The sequence below is a fragment of the Halyomorpha halys genome, unplaced genomic scaffold (assembly GCF_000696795.3).
Source record: "Halyomorpha halys isolate HHAL.00 unplaced genomic scaffold, Hhal_1.1 Scaffold801.1, whole genome shotgun sequence".
Taxonomy (NCBI): domain Eukaryota; kingdom Metazoa; phylum Arthropoda; class Insecta; order Hemiptera; family Pentatomidae; genus Halyomorpha; species Halyomorpha halys.
In genome coordinates this window covers 173,449-192,906 of record NW_027107017.1, presented here as the reverse complement: position 1 = coordinate 192,906, position 19,458 = coordinate 173,449, and the positions used below count along the sequence as shown (strand labels likewise).

The 19,458-nt window shown below is 31.0% G+C and overlaps 1 protein-coding gene across 2 annotated transcripts in view; it reads right to left on the bottom strand.

Moving 5' to 3' along the window:
* The window catches only part of LOC106686251 (perlucin), a 177,853-nt gene that overhangs the window by 19,939 nt on the left and 138,456 nt on the right, over window positions 1-19,458 (bottom strand). For both annotated transcript variants that reach the window (XM_014429439.3, XM_067045361.1), the window contains one exon: window positions 6,562-6,674. In XM_014429439.3, the coding sequence (XP_014284925.1) occupies window positions 6,562-6,674 (113 nt within the window). The remainder of the gene's footprint in view (window positions 1-6,561; window positions 6,675-19,458) is intronic.

The window sequence follows — 19,458 nt, the reverse complement described above, 5'->3', positions numbered from 1 at the left end:
TTAATTAATAAAAATAATAAATTAATAAAAGAATAAATTAATAAAAAAATAAATTGTGTTCAAAAATATGAATTTTCCTGTAAGGAAAATCCAAACGTGAATTCCGATAAGAAGGACAACAGGCCAAATGCCACTTGTTTGAATGTGTGATTGTCTGGACCAACTGAAAATGTCAGAATTGCAGTCTTATATTTGTTTCAGCAGATACCTTAAGTCTTTGAAATTATATAACAAAATTAACTTCTATTATATGGATTTCTAAGTCATTTAATCCATTACTTTAGAAAGGACAACATCCACTGGCAATCTCTCTATTGACAGAATCTAGGTATCTCTTTTCAGTGAATTTAGGAAACTCTTTTAACAAAATGAAGATTTCTACACCAATTCCTAAATTTGAGGTAGGACCTTTTTACTACATTACTAAATATTGAAACAGGACTAGGTTCTTTTTCATCATGATTCTGATCCATTTGATCATCATTCAGTTATCATCAAAATGATTATCCTATGGTCCCAAAAGGGGCAGTACTGCCCACCATTGAACAACATTTATAATATATTGTTTAAAGTACAAATTCCTCACGAATGTGTCGCTATTCGTTTGGCTGTCACTTTTTAGTCTTTTGTTTATTGGTTCACTCATTTGCATTGTATTCATACTACTCTAGCCCAGTCTGTACGCTGTTACCAATCATTACGGTGAAATGGTTAGCTCAAACTAGTTCATTTTCAACAAGATGCTCAAATACATAAATTTGGATTCAATCGGACTTCTACTTAGGACTACATCTCGACAAACGACTGACATGGAATCCTCATACAAGACTCAAAAGACAAGAAACTGCTCGTAGATTCCGACTATTGCAACATTTACTAGACAAACGGTCTAAATTGCCAATCCATTACAAAAGACTGATCTACATGACTATTATAAGGCCTATCTGGACATACGGAGTTGAGCTTTGGGGCTCCACTAAACCATCAAATTCCTCCAGAATCCAATCCTTACAGTCCAAAATCCTTCGTAAAATCCTTAATGCTCCTTACTTTGTCACAAATCAAGTCATCCATCAGGACCTCAATATTCCATATGTTGCCGATTTGGCCAGAACCAGATACCGTTCCTTCCATAATAAACTTCTCAACCACCCAAATCCACTTGTTTCTAACCTGGCTTCTCCTTCATTACCTAATAATCCTCCTAGGCGTCTGAAAAGAAGATGGCCTCGAGATCTTCTCCTCTAGAAATGTTTTTGGAGTTCTATCAATGGGTAGATTCTCCACATGTTTTTATCATGTCACTATGTCACCTACAGCAAATTTACTTGTTGTATATATGTGTATACAGTTGTAAATATCAATAAATAAATTATTAAAAAAAAAAAAAAAAAAAAAAAATCGGACTTCATGGCCATTTGTGTGCGATTTTATTCACATTCAAGGAGCATTCTATCAAAGATCAGTGTATCCACTTTTGGAAGATTATTATTTAAAAATGATTAAGGGGACGTGCCACTCAGTGAAATTATTTTTTTTAGTAACTATCTTTTTATGTGAATTATTGAAAATATCAGCTTTGATTTAAAATGAATTATTTTTAGTTGTGGAATTTATTTAAAAAATCTTTATTTAAGGGAAATGGATATATTAGCTTTTGATAGAATGTTCCTCCTTTATACTATGTTTTTGGACTTGCGCCCATATCAAATACCATTTAATTTATTATTCACCAGAGGCGGCTTGAAATACCATGCTTGCCTTTTTTGCTAACAATTATATCTATTGCTCGGATCAACAGTAACCAATTAGCCAATTCCAAATTCAGAAAAATCCATGTGAAGAATCAAAAGTTAACATTTTCAGAACCGCAAATGGACAAATGGTATTATAAAATGTTTTTGCATATAAAAGTTTAATCTCTGACAGAAAACGTAACATAAAGAAACTATAAAACCAGAACTGGTTACTCCAAGAAAATAAAAATTAATAAGTGATTATTTAATTCCAAATTTATATATTAGAATTGACTACTAGGTGACATTGGCAATTATGTGACACTGATATTTTCAGTAGTGTAAGATCTATTAATTTTTTGGAGGTTACTACAGCAACTGATCCTACATAGCTTGTGATCCAGAAAATCCAAGGTCCATAAAAGTAATATTATGTGAAGTGTTGTGAGCCAAAATATATTATCAAATGATAATATTTTAATGACGATAATCATCACTATAAAACTATGAGCACTAAAATACTTCGAGAGAAACCATTTGGAACAAAAAATTATAACCTAAAAGACTCACTGGATATTATCTAATCACTTTCTCTGAGTTTGCCACTGCGGCTGGTATCTAGGCCCATTTAAAATTTGAAGTTCAACCAGTTACGACGAATTCCTTTAAATGTATTTTAAAAAAATAATCATTATTTAACAAGCATGAAAACTGGTAACAGTTCAACAAATTTGCATTTTAGGAAAAAATAGATTCTGAAGATCAATTAATAAAATAAAATTGATAACTACAGTAAAACCTTTTTAAACTTCTTGAGAAATATAACAAAAACTGTGTGATTAAGTTAATATAATGTATTTATTTATTGATGTAAGACTTTCCGTTATAAGAAATTGAGGTGATACAAAACAGTTCTGACCAGCAGTAGTAAAGATTTATTGATTTTTTTAAAATTAATTATTCCTTTAAAATGATATAGTAATTTTTATTATTACGACATAATTAATAAAAGTGAGTTACATTGCACCAGATTTGGGGCTTTTGTAATATTACGCATTTGGGAACCACTTAAAAGAGTCAGAAAAGTCTGAAAATTACCTCAGCTTCTTTCGAGTAAAAATAAAAAAAAATCCCCTAGCTCATACTATGTTTATATCTATGTGTTTAAATGTACCACTTTCAAAAATAATTTATAATAATCTGGGAATTTGACGATTTAAGGCTCTCCAATCATACAAGAACAAACTACTTAAGACATATAAGTGTCAAATAAAAAAATATATTTTTTAAAATAGTTGATAAAAAGAACACCAACGATTCTTTTTTAAATATATTTTCTTTGGAATAAAAGTAGAATCATAATATGGGGCATTTGAGTTCCTTCGGCCAGGCGAGGATACTTAGATTAAGATGAGAGATTCTTCTTTGATGACCGTTTAAGCGAAAATCGCCTTATAGTTATTGGTGATTTACGCCATAGAACAAATTATCTATATTAAATTGTTTTAAAATTATATTTTCTATTAGAATCTTTCATTTAAAAGATTTCTTTAAATAGAAAATTCCAGAATCAACAGTACTGAAAAAGAACAGAAAGAGGTTAAAAAGTAGTTTTCATCCCATAAGATACTTCGTTCCCTACAACTAAGGTCTACCAAGTTTCATTTCAAAGTTCACAAAACTCAAGAACAAAAGTAGGCCAGTCGAGTTTTGAGCTTCCTGTGTTAGTAAATTGCTTTAATTATTGTTAATATCTCTTTTAAAGTCCTAAAAGATATAAAAACTGTCCTATGAATGAGAGATAATGTCTGTCGAATAGTCTAAAAAATAAATCGTGTCATTAATTAAATGTTTTTATTCTTTCTCGTTTGTATAATATATCTCTCCTTTTCTTTTCTTTTTTTAAAATGAAATACCCAGACAGTTCCTATACATGGTATTCTATTAAAAAAAAATAAATATACAAAATTCACCAACCCACAGTAGCCTTTTAGAGACATAGCTGGTGTTAAGAGAAGTAGATTGATTATATTGGCCATTATCCAATTAGCAAAGATAACCTTCGGAGACTCCTTTCGCAAGGCAGTCAACCCGGAATACTTTCAACTCTTTCCCTTCGTAACAATGCTTCTGTAGGTTGATTTTTATTTTGCGAAACAAGGACTGAGGAAGGGAAGGTAGATCTGTTCTTGATCCTAAAGGTATCGTTTAAGGTCTTGATCATTGTCCTGAACATGGAGGGCAATGGAAACGGGTCCTACGTGGAAAAATTAAGAAAAAAAAATATTTTTTTAACTTTCATGGAAATTTTGTAACTTGTTATATCATTGGGGTTTGAGAATGATCTGAGCAGAACAGAAGCGGTTTGTTAAAGTCCTAATTGGCTGGCTGAAGATAACGCTATAATTGGAAGTATAGCAGTTTTAACTAGCTCAGATTACCTCTTTGATGAGTTCTACGGTTGGATTAGTACTGTAAGTGTCCATGATGTAAAGCCTACTAATGAGAACTATTACGAAATGTACATCTTTAATCGTCAATAACTAATCAATAATAATACTGAGAACACTGCGCGTGCCTCGGTGGTTTATTACTTGAGCAAAACATATATAGCATAACTTCATTTAACGGTGGTGGTCTATACCAAAGAACACCACCCTGATAAAACTATTTTGAAGAAGTAACAATGCATATCATTATATCAGTGTCGTTATAAAATAATGAAGCACTTAATTGTAAGACAAGTTAAGCGAGACACTTCGTATAGAAATGTACATAACATTCCGTAATTCTATTGCTAAGTTCTAGATCGGTCATATCAAAATGAATGATACAGCTTCAATGAAAAAGCTGATTAAGAACACAGAGAAGCAACATCAATACAAGAAGTATGCAACATTTATATCTCTTCAGACATATGTTTCTATCTAAAATACCAAGCAAAAAAGACCTGGGCCTAGTTTTGAGAAAAAAACCAAGAGCAATAGGATCTGTAGTTTATGGAGATCGGAGATCTCAGATATATAGTAATGTATATATTTTTTAGTTATTCAGTATTTTAAAAGAGGCAAATACTTTATTCTTCTACGCTGCCCAAATACATCGGGTTTCTACATTACACAGCATACTAATCAATCCGTGATCGGACATATATAAATTACATACAAATTACATGACATAATAAAAAAGAAAGAAAACAGTTTGTTTTGTTTCCTCACAGGATTATTAATAAATTCTTTTTACAATCAATTTCAGTCTATACACTAAATACAAATATTTCAATTCTTTCCCTTTCTTGTTCCTTCCATTTCACCATTTTTATTTTATTTGATCGACAAATTCACTCTCCCGAATTCCCCCTCTCAGATTCTCTCCAGTGAGCCGTTAAAAGAATTCACTATTAGACAGCAATGTGAGATCAAACCAGAGAAATAATAGTCACAGCAGTAGATCATTTTACAGAAAAACAAACAAATTAATACATTTTACCAAAACAAAACTAATACATAGATTTAAAGGAAAATATAATAAAAAAGTTAGTTAAAAGAAATACTTGAATGGATAAATAAGTTAAAAAATAAATTTAATTAAATTAACATTAATTAAATGTTCATTTTATCAATGTTCATAAAAGTAGAGATGGTGTAACCTTTGAGGTTTTGTCTGGAGCCATTGATGAAATGAACAACTCCACTTTTAATAGTTTTAGAAAAGTTCTTTTAATAATACTTTTCATAGTAAAATTCTTATCTATTTTTTTAAGATTGACAGAAATATAACAGTTTAATAAAATTTACATTTAGTTCTTATCCAATGCTTAATTGATATAGAAAAACTATTTTTATGTTAGTGATTCTGTCCACAGACGGATATGGCTAACATGGCTTTTAACCTGAAAATACAACGAACTAGAAACACCTTGTGGAAGTTTCCTGAAGAGACACTAACGAAACGACTCTCAGGTCTATATATTCAAAAAATTACAAAATATTTAAAATAAAAGTATGGCGAAACTTTCCGAGTCGGCGATTACGAAAAGTTACGCATTTTACGTTTGAAAGGGTGAAATTAGCCATTAATGGTTCCAATTTCAGGTCACTTTATTGGTCTTATACTTTTATATGAGCGTTATAGTAAATTACTAGCTAAGATATCACAGTTCAACTATTTTATTTCCATTCTCTATGTCATCAGTTTTTTATAGTATTTATTTTATTTTTATTTACTCCTACTATTTAAAAATTTATCACTTTATGATTTAATGTGTGTTATCAATGTTCCTGTATTAACAATAAATGATGTTAGTAAAAACAAAGGGTATTAATATAGAATGAATAAAGAGAAATTTATAATGTACATCAGGACTAGGAGAGATAATTAAGTAGTTTGCTGCTGCTTAAGTTCAGAAGCTGTGTGTAATGGTGCCTCATTTTGGAGATGTTTATAAGTAAATTAGTCTTTGAATTAGTTGATCGAAATTTCCTGTTGTTTTTGGTGTGACTGAAAATACTTATTGCTTTAATGCTGATTTATTATTTAATTATTGATTAATCAATTATTATAAATTTATCTGATTTCTTATTTAAATAATATAATTATTTATTACTATATTGCTGATTTATTACTTAGTCCTTTTGGTTTGGTGTGATTTCTTTAATTACTGACAGGGGAGAGGATCAACGGAATCAAATGTGATTGTCAATCTGAATTTGTACATAGTGGAAATCTTGGGATACAAATTATTATTTTTTATAATATTTTTTTTACGTACCTTAATCAAGGAGGTAGTAGGATATATACAGTATTACATAGTATAGTAACATACCTTGAAAAAAATTCCTAAGTAGTATCTCTTCTCTTTGTACTTGAAAATAGGCATGTTCCATTTGTTGATCTCTGGCCCGCCGACGCTATCGTCCACGCAGTTAGTACACTCTCCTGCAATATAAATATTACCTTAGAGGATTCTTAATAATAATCAGATATTATTTTTCCTAATTTATCAGATATTAATAATTGCTGCCAATATAAATTCACACGATAGAGAATCAGAAATTAATGATCAGTCTGTCCAAAAAACTAAGAAGATATACATTTAAATTTTCTTATATATGTATATAATTAGTATTTGCTTTTTGGGAAGAATTATCGTATAATAAGTTACCGAGGGAAAAATTATCTACACATATTTATGTATCGTGTTTGTAACAATCGAAGGCGTAATAAACACCATCAGGCGGTATACCTACCTTTATTGTGTTAAGCTCACACGCATGTATTTTAATTAATTTATTTAATATCCTGTGAACAGAGTATATGAATGTAGCTTACATAAATGTAACTTTACAGCTAATCAATAATAAATTATTAAGAAAAAATAAATAATAAATTATAATGTGAAGATAAAAAAAGATTCTGCTGCTTAGAAGAGAAAAATTATTGCATAGTATTGAACCAACGTTCGTTGTAAGAAGAAATTCATTCGACAACATGGTACTTATAGAAAATGATTAAAGGTATCGATGCTTGTAATAAAAAAAAAGTTAAAAATTCCTAACAAACATGATAAAAAGCTCTACATCTGTTAAATTGGCTAGATCGTGCCGGTTGTGGTAATTGTAGGATCCCATGGACTGCACGACTAGATAACTGCATGTACAAATAAATAATTAGTAATACTATCGGTTACTAGAAACATTGAGAGAAGAAATGATGGCAAACAATTAAACTACAGTATTTAATTAATTTTGTAAACGGTATAGTATAAGGTTCCAATACAACTTAGAAGTACATAACTGATTCATTTGATCAACATTGTTCTATTTTTGATCCATTGAAAAGTTCTGAAAATGTTCTTTAGACTATATTATATGTGATAATGGTTCCACCGAATGCCAACATTAACAAAAAATAAACCCAAAGAAAGGCTCTTTTGATTGGGAACATTGAGGTTGTCACTTAAGCTGAATAATATGATTTTTTTACAATATTTTTACAATATTACACCACCACATGCATGGAAATTAATGAGTGGGGGAGTTATCCAGAGGAGGGATGGCATGCATGCATCGCATATCTTAATTGTTGTTTTATTTATTTATTTATTACTTTATTATTTTTAATATTCTAATATTTGTTATATAGGGGAATTTGTTGATAAAATGAAATAGGGGTTGTAAAATAGAAGGGAAAGAAAAAAAAGGAGTAAATTGAAAAGCTTGTATTTAGTTTGTAGACTGGTATTAATTGTAAATGAATACTGTGGAAAAAAAAATGTGTTATCTTTCTATCATATTATATCATATAAAAATATGTAATTTATACCGTATTTCATTGATTTATATCATGTGGTGTATGTTATATTAATTATATTGTTATTTTATTTTCCTATACTATTTATTTTTTCGACAGCACACTAATAATACATTACACTAGATAATCATTAGCCGTTAAATAACTTATATCAATGATTTAATCAATAATATATTAATTATTGGTTAGTTAATTCACATTGATAGATTAATCAATATTAATATAGCAGTGGTTCTAATTACAATAATTAATTTATAATTTCATATAATCATTTGCCCGACAAATTAAAACTATATAGAGATATTAATTATTGGAGACGTTTGTTGGGGGGTGCGGTCAGCAAAGAACAACATAAATAAACAAAACCATATTCATTTATTTTATGCCGAAGTTTCGACCTGAGTTTCAGGTCTTCATCAGTATTATTTATGTTGTTCTTTGCTTACCGCACCCCCCGACAAAATTCTCCAATCATTAATCTACGGTCAACTATCTATACCTCATTATATAAAGTTATGCTTTGGGGAGGAGACGGCACAGTGACATGCACTGTGCTTCAAGAACCTGGGTTCGAATCCGGCTGTAGCAGATAATTATTACAGATAGCGCTGTGGGTTCAGGAGCTCCACGGGGTTCACTCAGCCACGTAAAGTGGGTATACTTAATTAGGAACAATGCTGGTAGTCGATCGTGATTGTACTTCCTTACTAAGTACTGAGCAACTAAACTACAAGTCATTCTTCGAAAAATCCTTAAGGCCGCTTATTCCGTCACAAATAAACATAAAGAACTCAATTTTCTATTTACTCCAGATTTAGCAAAAAAATATATATATATTCCTCCTTTAATTCTAAAATTATTACCCACACAAACCCAGCAGTTTTTAATTTATCATCCTAAACTATTCCTTATAATCTTCCGAGGCGCCAGAAAAGATGATATGGCCAGAGAACCTTAAGTTGTCATATTTTCTTATCGAATTTTACTATACAGTTGTAAATTTTAAAAAATATACATTTGTTTGAATATAATAAAAAAATGGTTAATTGTTTACATTAAAAATTTAAATAAACCCTCTCCATAATATTTGAGGTTTGACGTTTCAAGATATAATTTAAAATAAAATTAAAAAAATTGTCCGTTCACCATTTTTCTCTGTGTTTACAAAGCTGATTTAGCACAAAAGTCTCATGTCCCTACGTATGATCCTCAGAACTCTTCCTTACTAATCGGGCCTCTGGTACGTTAGGCCCGGAATAAGCTATTTTCTATAGACTGTAGTGAATTGCCAAAATCGGCTTCGATGGGAAAGGATAAAGAGATTCGACTTTATTCACAATTTATTTTAATTTTATCAATGATGAATCAGTGTGATAAAAATTAAAAAAAAATATTAATCTATCTAGAAATGAAATTTTTACCAATGATATTCCGAAAATCTATTTTTTTCTTCAGAAAAAAAAAACATTTTGGTGTTAATAAATATCCACTTAGGGCAGTCTGACACGATCTCGATCAGGGTCAGACAAAATTGTTAAGCGATAACAAAATAGCATTATCCCTGCCACACAAATAGCATTATCCCTGCCACACAAAAGTGTAATATCTTCAGCCAGTAACAAGATCGAGCAGGTACAAAACAAGAGCACTTATCCTTCCCTACAGTCACTATTGTGTAAAGAACAAACAGGAAATTGGTTGCGCCAGTATGAGGGTATAGTCGTTAATGGGAAAGGTTAGGAGGTGTGGCAACCGCTCTCGCCGAAATAGCAACAATAGTCCATTTTGTAACCTCATTGTCATCCATATTGGCTAAACGTCGGCCGTAACTCAATATTTTTTTCTTGTAGGATTATCGAGATTTCCCCCATATCGGCTGATATTGTGAATATACCTATAGAAAACGAATAGTATAAGTTTGCAAAACATGGAATTTGGTCTGTGGAATCAACTTCACTCAAAGGATTGAAGGAGCATTTTACTTATGTATAAATAATTTAGTTTTCGACTAGTGAAAATAACTGATAAATAAATATTCGAAAATATATTTGTATTGTTAACCTCTATTTTTGGATTTATTGTCAATCTGATTAGGAGGGGGCTCTAAACGCATTTCAAAAGAGACTCAACAAAATATATAACGCTAAAGATAGCGCAACTGGTTTAATTAATTACATGCAACATAGCTATTATTATTACAATTTTAAAATAATTAATTTTAACGAATATGTTTTCTCGTTAAAAAACTTGAAAAGGGTTTGTCGTTATAAAATGTTTACAGGCATTTTAAAATTTCTGTTTAAAAGTATTGTGTGGATTGTAGACGGTCTTGTACTAATTCTATCCACTACTTTCGCTCAAGCAAGAACAAATGTATTTTTTTTTATGCACCTTTGCATTAAAAACAACTCTCATGTGTTTTTTTTTTATTTATTTGTTTAATGTGATTTACATCTGTACAAGTAATCAATACAATAATTAAATATGTTGTATTTTTCATTTACACTTGAAAATCTTGGGAAGGAACCACCCATTGGTGGTACTTAAAACATCAATTTAAATTAGAAGATCCCGTGGCCATCTTCTTTTCAGACGCCTCGGAGGGTTATCAGGGATTAAGGATGAAAGATTAAGAATTAATGGGTTAGGATGGGTAAGGAGTTTGGAATGAAAAGACGCATATCTGTTTTGGGCCAAATCTACAACGAATGTTAAGGTCTTTGTGGATGCGTTCATTTGTAACGTAATAAGGAACATCACAGATTTTACGTAGGATTTTGGATTGTAGGGATTGGATGCGGGAGGAATTTGATGACTTGGTAGAGCCCCTGAGCTCAATTACATATATCCAAATTGGTCTGATTATCGTGGCGTTCACTAATTTTTTGTAGTGAAGTTTAGAGCGTTTGTCAAGTTAGTGTTGTAGCAATCGGAATCAACGAGCAGTTTATTGTCGTTTCAGTCTTGTGTGCGGCTTAAATTTGGAAGATTATTTGGGATTAGTGTTGACATGGCCTAGTAAATATTTTACCAAAATCCAAAAACAACTTTTGCTCATCCGTTCGAAAATACAATGGCCTGCCGAGAGAATAAAATCTCGAACAAAAATAATTAACCTTGAAATATAGGTAATTACCTACCCAATAGAAATCTTTTATATACATATAAGATGAATAGTGAGGAAGCTATAATGGCCTCAGCACGTAGCTGAAATTTTTACAATCTGAAATGTAAATGATACCTTATAAACTTTATAACCTACGGTGTAGATATGTATAAATATAATGGTGTTGCTAAATATGAGATTCTAATGATTCAATTAGTAAAACTTTATTGTAGATATTTGCATAGCAAGAAATGATCAAACGAGACTCGATAACCAAAAAAGGAAAAATAAAGATTAAAGCCCATATGGATTACAAAATCATTAAAAGCATTCATTGACTGGTACAGAGCTAATATTAGGCAGGATGGGCCAATAGTTCAGAGGTGCCAGACTTTATAGGCTATGGCCCCATTAAGGCACGCATCCATCCTACCCAGCGCCTGACCTTTTACCAGTGAAAAATGAAAGTTTTGAGGAAGAGCGGGGAAGGTTAGGCATTGCTCACTACAACGAGCAACATCACAGTCTCCGCAAACGATCATTAGAACATACAACCTTCAAAATATGGCAGCCTTCAACGACGGCCCGAATCTATTCCTACGAGATATGGCCGTTGCTAATCCTATACCTTTTGCATATTAATTAGGGTTTGAGGGAACCGGCAATGATGAATTCCATGACGAAAACATCGATTTATTACCGACATTAGTCAAAGCCTAAATGATTCATTTATTGCCGTGCTATCACGATTAATCTTGCGTAGAACACCTGAAATTATTGTCGTACTTTTGTCGAGAATAATAGACTTTGCGCTGCATTCAAGGTCGTCGGAGGAGTATGGTCGTTCATCGTTTTCATGGCTCCTAGATGTCTGACTTATATTTATTTTCTTTACTACAATTGGCCACATCGTGTGACCTTTGGATCAAATGGACTTTAATCGCTCTGTTGGTTGTTTTCAAAACAACAGAAAAATGGGTTTTCGTTTTACAAAAAGTTTTATGCACAACCGAAGCCCCTCCAAATTTGGTTAGAGGATTGTAAATTTGTATATGAACTGACTTTGTGTTACAGAACAACCTTTTGGGTGCCTCAAGGTATTTATCCCCAATTCCGGCCATTTCATTGGCAGTTTTAACTTTAGCATCATCACGATTTATATTTAATAATGAATACAGACAAACGTAACTCAGATAAAACTTTTAGTTAACTTTTTAAGAGATTATGGCAATTAAAAAAAAAGAGATCCGTTACTATAAAAAATATCAAAGCTATCGCTGAATCTTGTGCTCCTCATTGTTCTAATGCAGTCTGCGCTATCAATGGTACCAGAACCATTATTATGTCATATTAGAAAGTCAACAATTAACCCAATAAAATGTTTCTAAAATGGAATTGTATAATATAAGGAAGGTTTGTAAAAAACACTGAAAACATAAAAATTGAAAAAAAAAAAAAAAAAAAAAAACCAGCTTTGAGCCAAGATTCAAAGTATTCCATCCTCCTTGGGAGATAATTCTTTTTCAACTGTTAGGGGCAATTGCATGATCCGTATTTTAAGACGCCTCACGACTTTGGATGGACCGTTACTTATACCTAACGTTCAGGATAAAGAGAATTATTTATAAATAGGGGCGAGGGGAAAGATAATGTGGTATTTTCCAAATACATAGTGCTATGTTAAAACGAGAACATTTTTTTTAGAGCGATTGACCAATTTTTTTTACTTCCAGTTAGTTTAAGATAAATAAATGAATAAATGAATAAGCTTATATGACGACTAGATTCTTGTAGTAATGGAGCGAAGCAAATTTTTTTTTCATAAAAACTATCAAACTACTATTTTTCTTATATATTTAAGATTTAAGATGATCGATCATAGTATTTCATCATATTTGTCAATACTGTGTTCCTACTTATTGCTTTTTGCAAGCGCTGTTTTAAATTCACGATAGAAAGTTGACTCCCATGTATTTGAAAATAATTTTCAGTGATCGCAAGAATTGGACCTCGATTATACGTAATCGAGATACAAACTATTAACAACATTGTCAGGTTAATTGACCTTCTGAGTGTGACAAAGTAGACAAAGCTCTGTATTAATTTCCTAACATAGAATATGACTGTAAGATAATATGTGAGCGTGAGGTATGACCGCCATGCCTCGACTTATCTTTCAGGTAGCGGTTTCTTCTTCCTGTATTCGCGATTTAGGGTGTCTGTTTTATATATAAAATAACGGTCCTAAACATTTGACCGGAATTCTATATAATACTACTCATAGGAAATATGAAGTAACTCGTGAAAACTTAAAATCGTTTTTGAATTAAATAGTCTAAAGTCTAAAATAGACTATTCTAAGACAAACTTTGTTGTCCTGGATATTTAACAAGATATGAGTTTGCTAGTTCCTTCCCTCCTCCTCTGTAGTAATCTGATGTACGTATATGATGTCGCATAGTGCCGTTCAAGTGTTTAGGACCACCAGTTTTGATGTGTAAACACTTATATATCATGACGTAATGATATACCCACCATTTCAATATAATTTATATATATATATATATATATATATACAGCAACATATTTCTTCATTATAGTTATTGTCAATTATTTAGATCACAATGTGAAGATGTTTTATAACATATAGAATATTTATTCATTGATTTCAATCATTATTTCCCATATAATTATAGTATTACTTTAATAATTATTTCGCATGAACTGGCTGATGGCATAAGGTCGTAACGATTGGAGGAAGCAGTTATTATTTTTTGCACTTTAGTTGTATTAAAATTTCATTTGAAAATCTATTTTAGTTTCGTCTTATTTATTCAAAAATATTTAAAAACATTAAATCAAAGAGATTTAAAAAACTTCAAAGTGAGGCAAACTTTTGACCTGATTTATAATTATTAAAAATTCCAATTGATATATTTAGTTAAATGTATTTTATTATTAGTCTTCAAAAGAATGAGTACATTTTACTATGATAATTGTCATGTTTTATTCTAAAATAAGTTAAAGTAGGAAAGGGTTTTAAAATTTCATGATTATGTTATTTGTAGCAACTCATTTCTTTTACAAATTACATTTTACAAGATAAAAATAAATCCCAACAAATCCCATTTACTCTTCGTCGTAAACCTGCCGACAGCCCTACAGTATACTTTAATAATGTGGCTCTTACCCCTGTAGAACAGATTCGTTATATTGGACTAGATCATGACAAACGACTAACCTGGAATCCTCACACAAGACTGAAAAGACAGGAAACTGCACGCAGATTCCGACTATTACAGCACTTGCTAGACAAACGGTCTAAACTTCCAACTCATTACAAGACTGATCTACATGACAATAATAAGGCCCATCTGGACATACGGAGTTGAGCTTTGGGGCTCCACTAATCCTTCAAATTCCTCTCGTATCCAATCTTTACAATCCAAAATCCTTCGTAAAATCCTCAATGCTCCTTATTTTGTTACTAATAAAACCACCCATAAAGACCTAAATGTTCCTTATGTAACCGATCTAGCCCGAACCTGATATTATTCCTTCCATAATAAACTCCCTAACCACCCAAACCCACTAGTTTCTAACCTTGCTTCCTCTTCCATTCCTGGCAATCCTCCGAGGCGCCTGAAAAGAAGACTGTTAACTGTTTTTAGAGTTCTACTACTGGGTAGTTTCTCTACATCCTGTATCATATCATTATGTCATTATGATCAAATTTACTTATTGTATTTTTTATACAGTTGTAAATATCAATAAATAAATAAAAACAAAACATTTTACAAACTCTTTCTGAAGTTGATAAGAAAAAAAATCAACCTATTTCAATATATACCTAGACGTATGTGTACGTGTGTTCTTGTATTAAACAAATATTGCAACCAAATTGAGACACTTAATGTTAATACTAAAAAAGGTCTATTTTTGACACGAAATACCTTTTGTTTTTAAACATAATAATAGTTATAATAATTAAAAGACAAATAATTCCAATCTCATTGTTTCACTTGTAGCTTGCTAATCGGAAAACAAACACAAAGACACCCAAAATGATCAGAATTTCGCAAAGATCCTATTAACACAGTATTAGCACCGCTTTTTTCTGGTGTTTCGTTTGGTTCCACTGACTGAAAAGTAGTCTTAATATACATAAAAACCCAATAACCTATTTTCTGATGTAGTTATAGGTAAGTCAAAATGTATCCAAGGATGATGCCCAAAATTTAGCGCAAAAATTAACCTGATAAAATATAATCTGCTACATGCAATAATAAATGCGTACTGCAATAAAGATCGTCTGGAAGGCTTCACAACGTGTTAGAAAATGACGACCCCACTAAATAATATTGACACACTGGATACTATTTAATAGTTAAGATTCATACGAGATTGGTCTTTTATAAAATATCATTATGACGCAGAAGATTAAGTACGCATACTTGGACTTAAGGTGACCTGACGTAAGACTATCGGTCAGTGTTGTGATGGACCGTGACCTGATGAGATATCTTGTTCAAGGTGATGGCTCGCAGAGGTCGGAACTCCATAATGGCTCCACTACTTTCTCCCATATAGCACGCCCAAAGAAAATACAAAAATTATGATTTAATTAATGATTTGATTAATCATGGGCAAAGAATTTGCATAAAAGTTTTATCAATTGTTGATATTTCATCATTAACTTGATGAGGTTTTTTTAAAATTTATTAATATTTTTTCTATTTGAAGTAAAGAGGAGATGGTGGTAGAGGCACATGGTAATGGCATCCACTGTCGGTATGAGGTATATCTTTTATAAGGCCAAGAGAAACAAGATAAGAGAATAATATTTCGTATAATAATATTCCCGAATAATGTATTCTTCAGGAAGAATACATGATAATAAAAAATATAAAATTGAAATAATAAATAATATTATAAGTAATGGTAAACGATAAGGAAAGCAGGGGTTTATAGATGTAAGAGGAAATGATTACTTTATTATATTCATAATTTCAACAACGCATTCCATCCTTAATTTTTACCAATACTTATATTATTTAAACTTAATGTTGCTTTTTTTTTAATATAGTTTATATTCTAATACACAAGGAACATAGGAAAAATTTTTATTTGTGCACAAAGTAAAAAAAAATAAATAGAAAATCTCAAATGTCCTATCACCTTTAAGACATCTAGGAATAAATTTAGATCCGTGTCTATCTTTTTTTTTTATTTGTTCTCTTCCCGGTCATTTCTGACAAAGAAAGGGTTATCCATTAGGTGACCAATCTATTCTAAGCAGAGTGGGAGGGTCAAGTTTTCATTCTGTGGTAGCCAAGAAACAAAAATTCAACGGCGCAGGCTGGAATCGGACTAGCGCCGCTACAGTTACTAAGGTGACGCCTTAACTCACTCCCCAACCATCTACTATCATAAATCTAAATTTTACGAAATTTGGTACGTAGATAGCTCATATCAATTGTAGCAAATTCCTTGGGTTACATACATGCTTCTGCTAGAAAGAATTGTACTCATTGTACGCAGTGTTTTCGGACTGCAACTTATATCTGCCTAATTTAAGTCTATCAAGTTTCCAAAAACGCAATACTGTACCCTGAGTCGACCTGATAAAGTCTGACATAAATCAAAAGATTTCTTATTTTATTGAAATAAACTAAAAGAATGTCTATATGAACGCTTAAATGTAGTATTCCATGATTTAATTTTTTTTTTACAGTAATTTTTAATTGTTCATTTTCTAAGGTGTTTACAAATTAAGCGCGAAGTAATTTTTCTAGAAGACGCATTAGCCTACCGTGTGCTCAAGTCTGAAGCTGTATTGTACTGTGCAGTTCAAATTTCTTAAATTCTATATCTTTGAGTGCAGACTCACTTAATAAACTTCTAGTTTCAGACTCTGCCTAGAATAGGCTGGTAAGGAATTATGTGAAGATTTTTTTTTTGTTTTTTCACTCATGCTAAATTAAAGATTCGATACGATATAAATACTATAGTTTTCTCACAGTCTAGTAAAAGATACCTGATTAAAATTCTAAGAACAGATTTTGATTCATTCCTTTAATTAATTACATTACACATAAAGGTGTTTCCTGAAGTGAGGTAGAAATGGCATATGACTCAGGCGTGAACACTATGGTACACGTGAGAAGTACTCCGGAAACTCCATCGCATACGAGCACTTTTACTAGATCACCTTTTTTACTAGACTCACATAAGTGATTATAAAACCAACATGATCTCAACAATCCCTATCTTACGATACTGATCTCAGCTGATACTTTTTTTTTCTTTTCGGCGATATTCGAAAAATACAGAGAGATTGTTATGTAGGCGTTGTACAGGAAAGGTGGCTTTGTAAGGAAGAGGCAAGGGCAGCCAAAATCATTGGAGAAACTTTGCCTCTGTTCAGTTTTAGGGAAAAATTGACCTGAAATTTAAATAATAGGCTTCATAATCATCCTATCAGAAGAAAACTTTGTTTCCAATAAAATGAAGGTTAGACCTATATTTGGATTCTTGTAGGCGGCCTATCGAGAAAATTTCGAGTCCTTTTGAGTCAAAATAGATTTTTTTTTTATTTCAACTTTCCTAATGAATGAATTAATACATTTTATATTAAAAATAAGTAAGGCTATGAATTTCATGATTTTTTTTCCAAAATATCAACAAAAGTTGAAGATTTTTGAACAGACAGGACGGAAACTGATTAGCCGATAATTATCAATTTAAAAATAATAAAGTGTTGACCGATTTTACAAATCCTGTATAAAAATTAGATGAAAGTTTTTTTTTTTATGATTATAAGATATAAGGTGCAATATATTGTTAAAATCAAATTAAGCGTTATTAGTATAACTGCAATACTTGTTAATTTTTTAATTCATCTTTTTTTTTTTTTTTTTTTTCGGCCAAGACTCCCATTGGAGTCCTATACTGCCTAACCATGGTTGGGGGGTCAAAGCTCTTCATTTTGTGGGACCGCCACGCAATGAAAAATGTCAACGCCCAAGGCCAAGGCCGGATTCGAACCGGCACCGCCAATAGACATCAAATTTGTAAGACTGTGTCTTAACCACTGAGCTATGGGCGACCCGATTCAACTATCTTAAAGACGTGGAATGATTACTCAAAAATTTAAAAATTGAAAATGCAGATAAAATATATTGATAACATGGAAGTTAACTTTGCCCATAAATTAATATTATGTGCAATACTTCAATGAATATCTAATATTTTATAATTATATAATCACACAAGTATAAGTATATACAGTATACCGTCACATATTTCAAATTTGAATGAGCTTGAATGATTACAAAACTTGGCTGTCGCAGGTCTCTAAAATCATATATATGCTATTGGATACACAAACATCTTTTTTCATTACTAAATTACTTACTAAGATTACCTAGAAACTTCTTAATGAAAATATTTAAATGAATATTAACTCCATTAAAAATTATGATATTAAGTAATTTAAAATATAAATTTCATCTTCGTCAATAATATTATTACTAAGCCGCATTATGAAAGGGTTAATGTTAATGTTTTAGAATTGATTCTTATTGATTATATCCCATTTAGTAAATAAGTAAAAACAGAAAACCCTAGATTATATTACTAATAAAACTGATACAAAAAAAAATTAAATAAATAAATAAAATATTGATAAAAATAACGTAACAACTCGTTACGTTTACTACAACCGGCTCATGTTACGAAAATTATGAAAATGGGGAAGTTATATTATATATAATATATTTATTATACTATTACTGTATAATACAGATTTAAACCTGATTTTTCAGAAGAGGCTAATGTAATTATATGAAACTATAATACAATATGAGAAATAGTGAATATAGATGGTTGTTCAGTATGATTAACCAACAGAAGACTCGGCTTGAAAAAAAGTTAAAGTAATTCTTCAATTGGTATTCTAATTGTGAATTAAAACTACAAATATCGTGGACTATAAATATCATACAATTAAAAGCATAAAACTGTTCATAAAATACGGTTGATTTTATTGAATAAATTGTGAAATCTTTTACTATAGCTCATCACATTTTTAAAAACTTTTTACAATTATATTCATTGGTAAGCAACAGGATAAATCTAATTTAGGTTATCAAATCTATATAGATACAGAAATATTTTGGTTTAACGCAAATTCTATGTCTTCATCAGGGCCAAGATTATTTTTTCCTTCATCCATGATTACGTAGGCTTATTGAGGAGTTCTCCCCCTTGCAGCCCAGTCTATAATAGCATTAATTTTATATA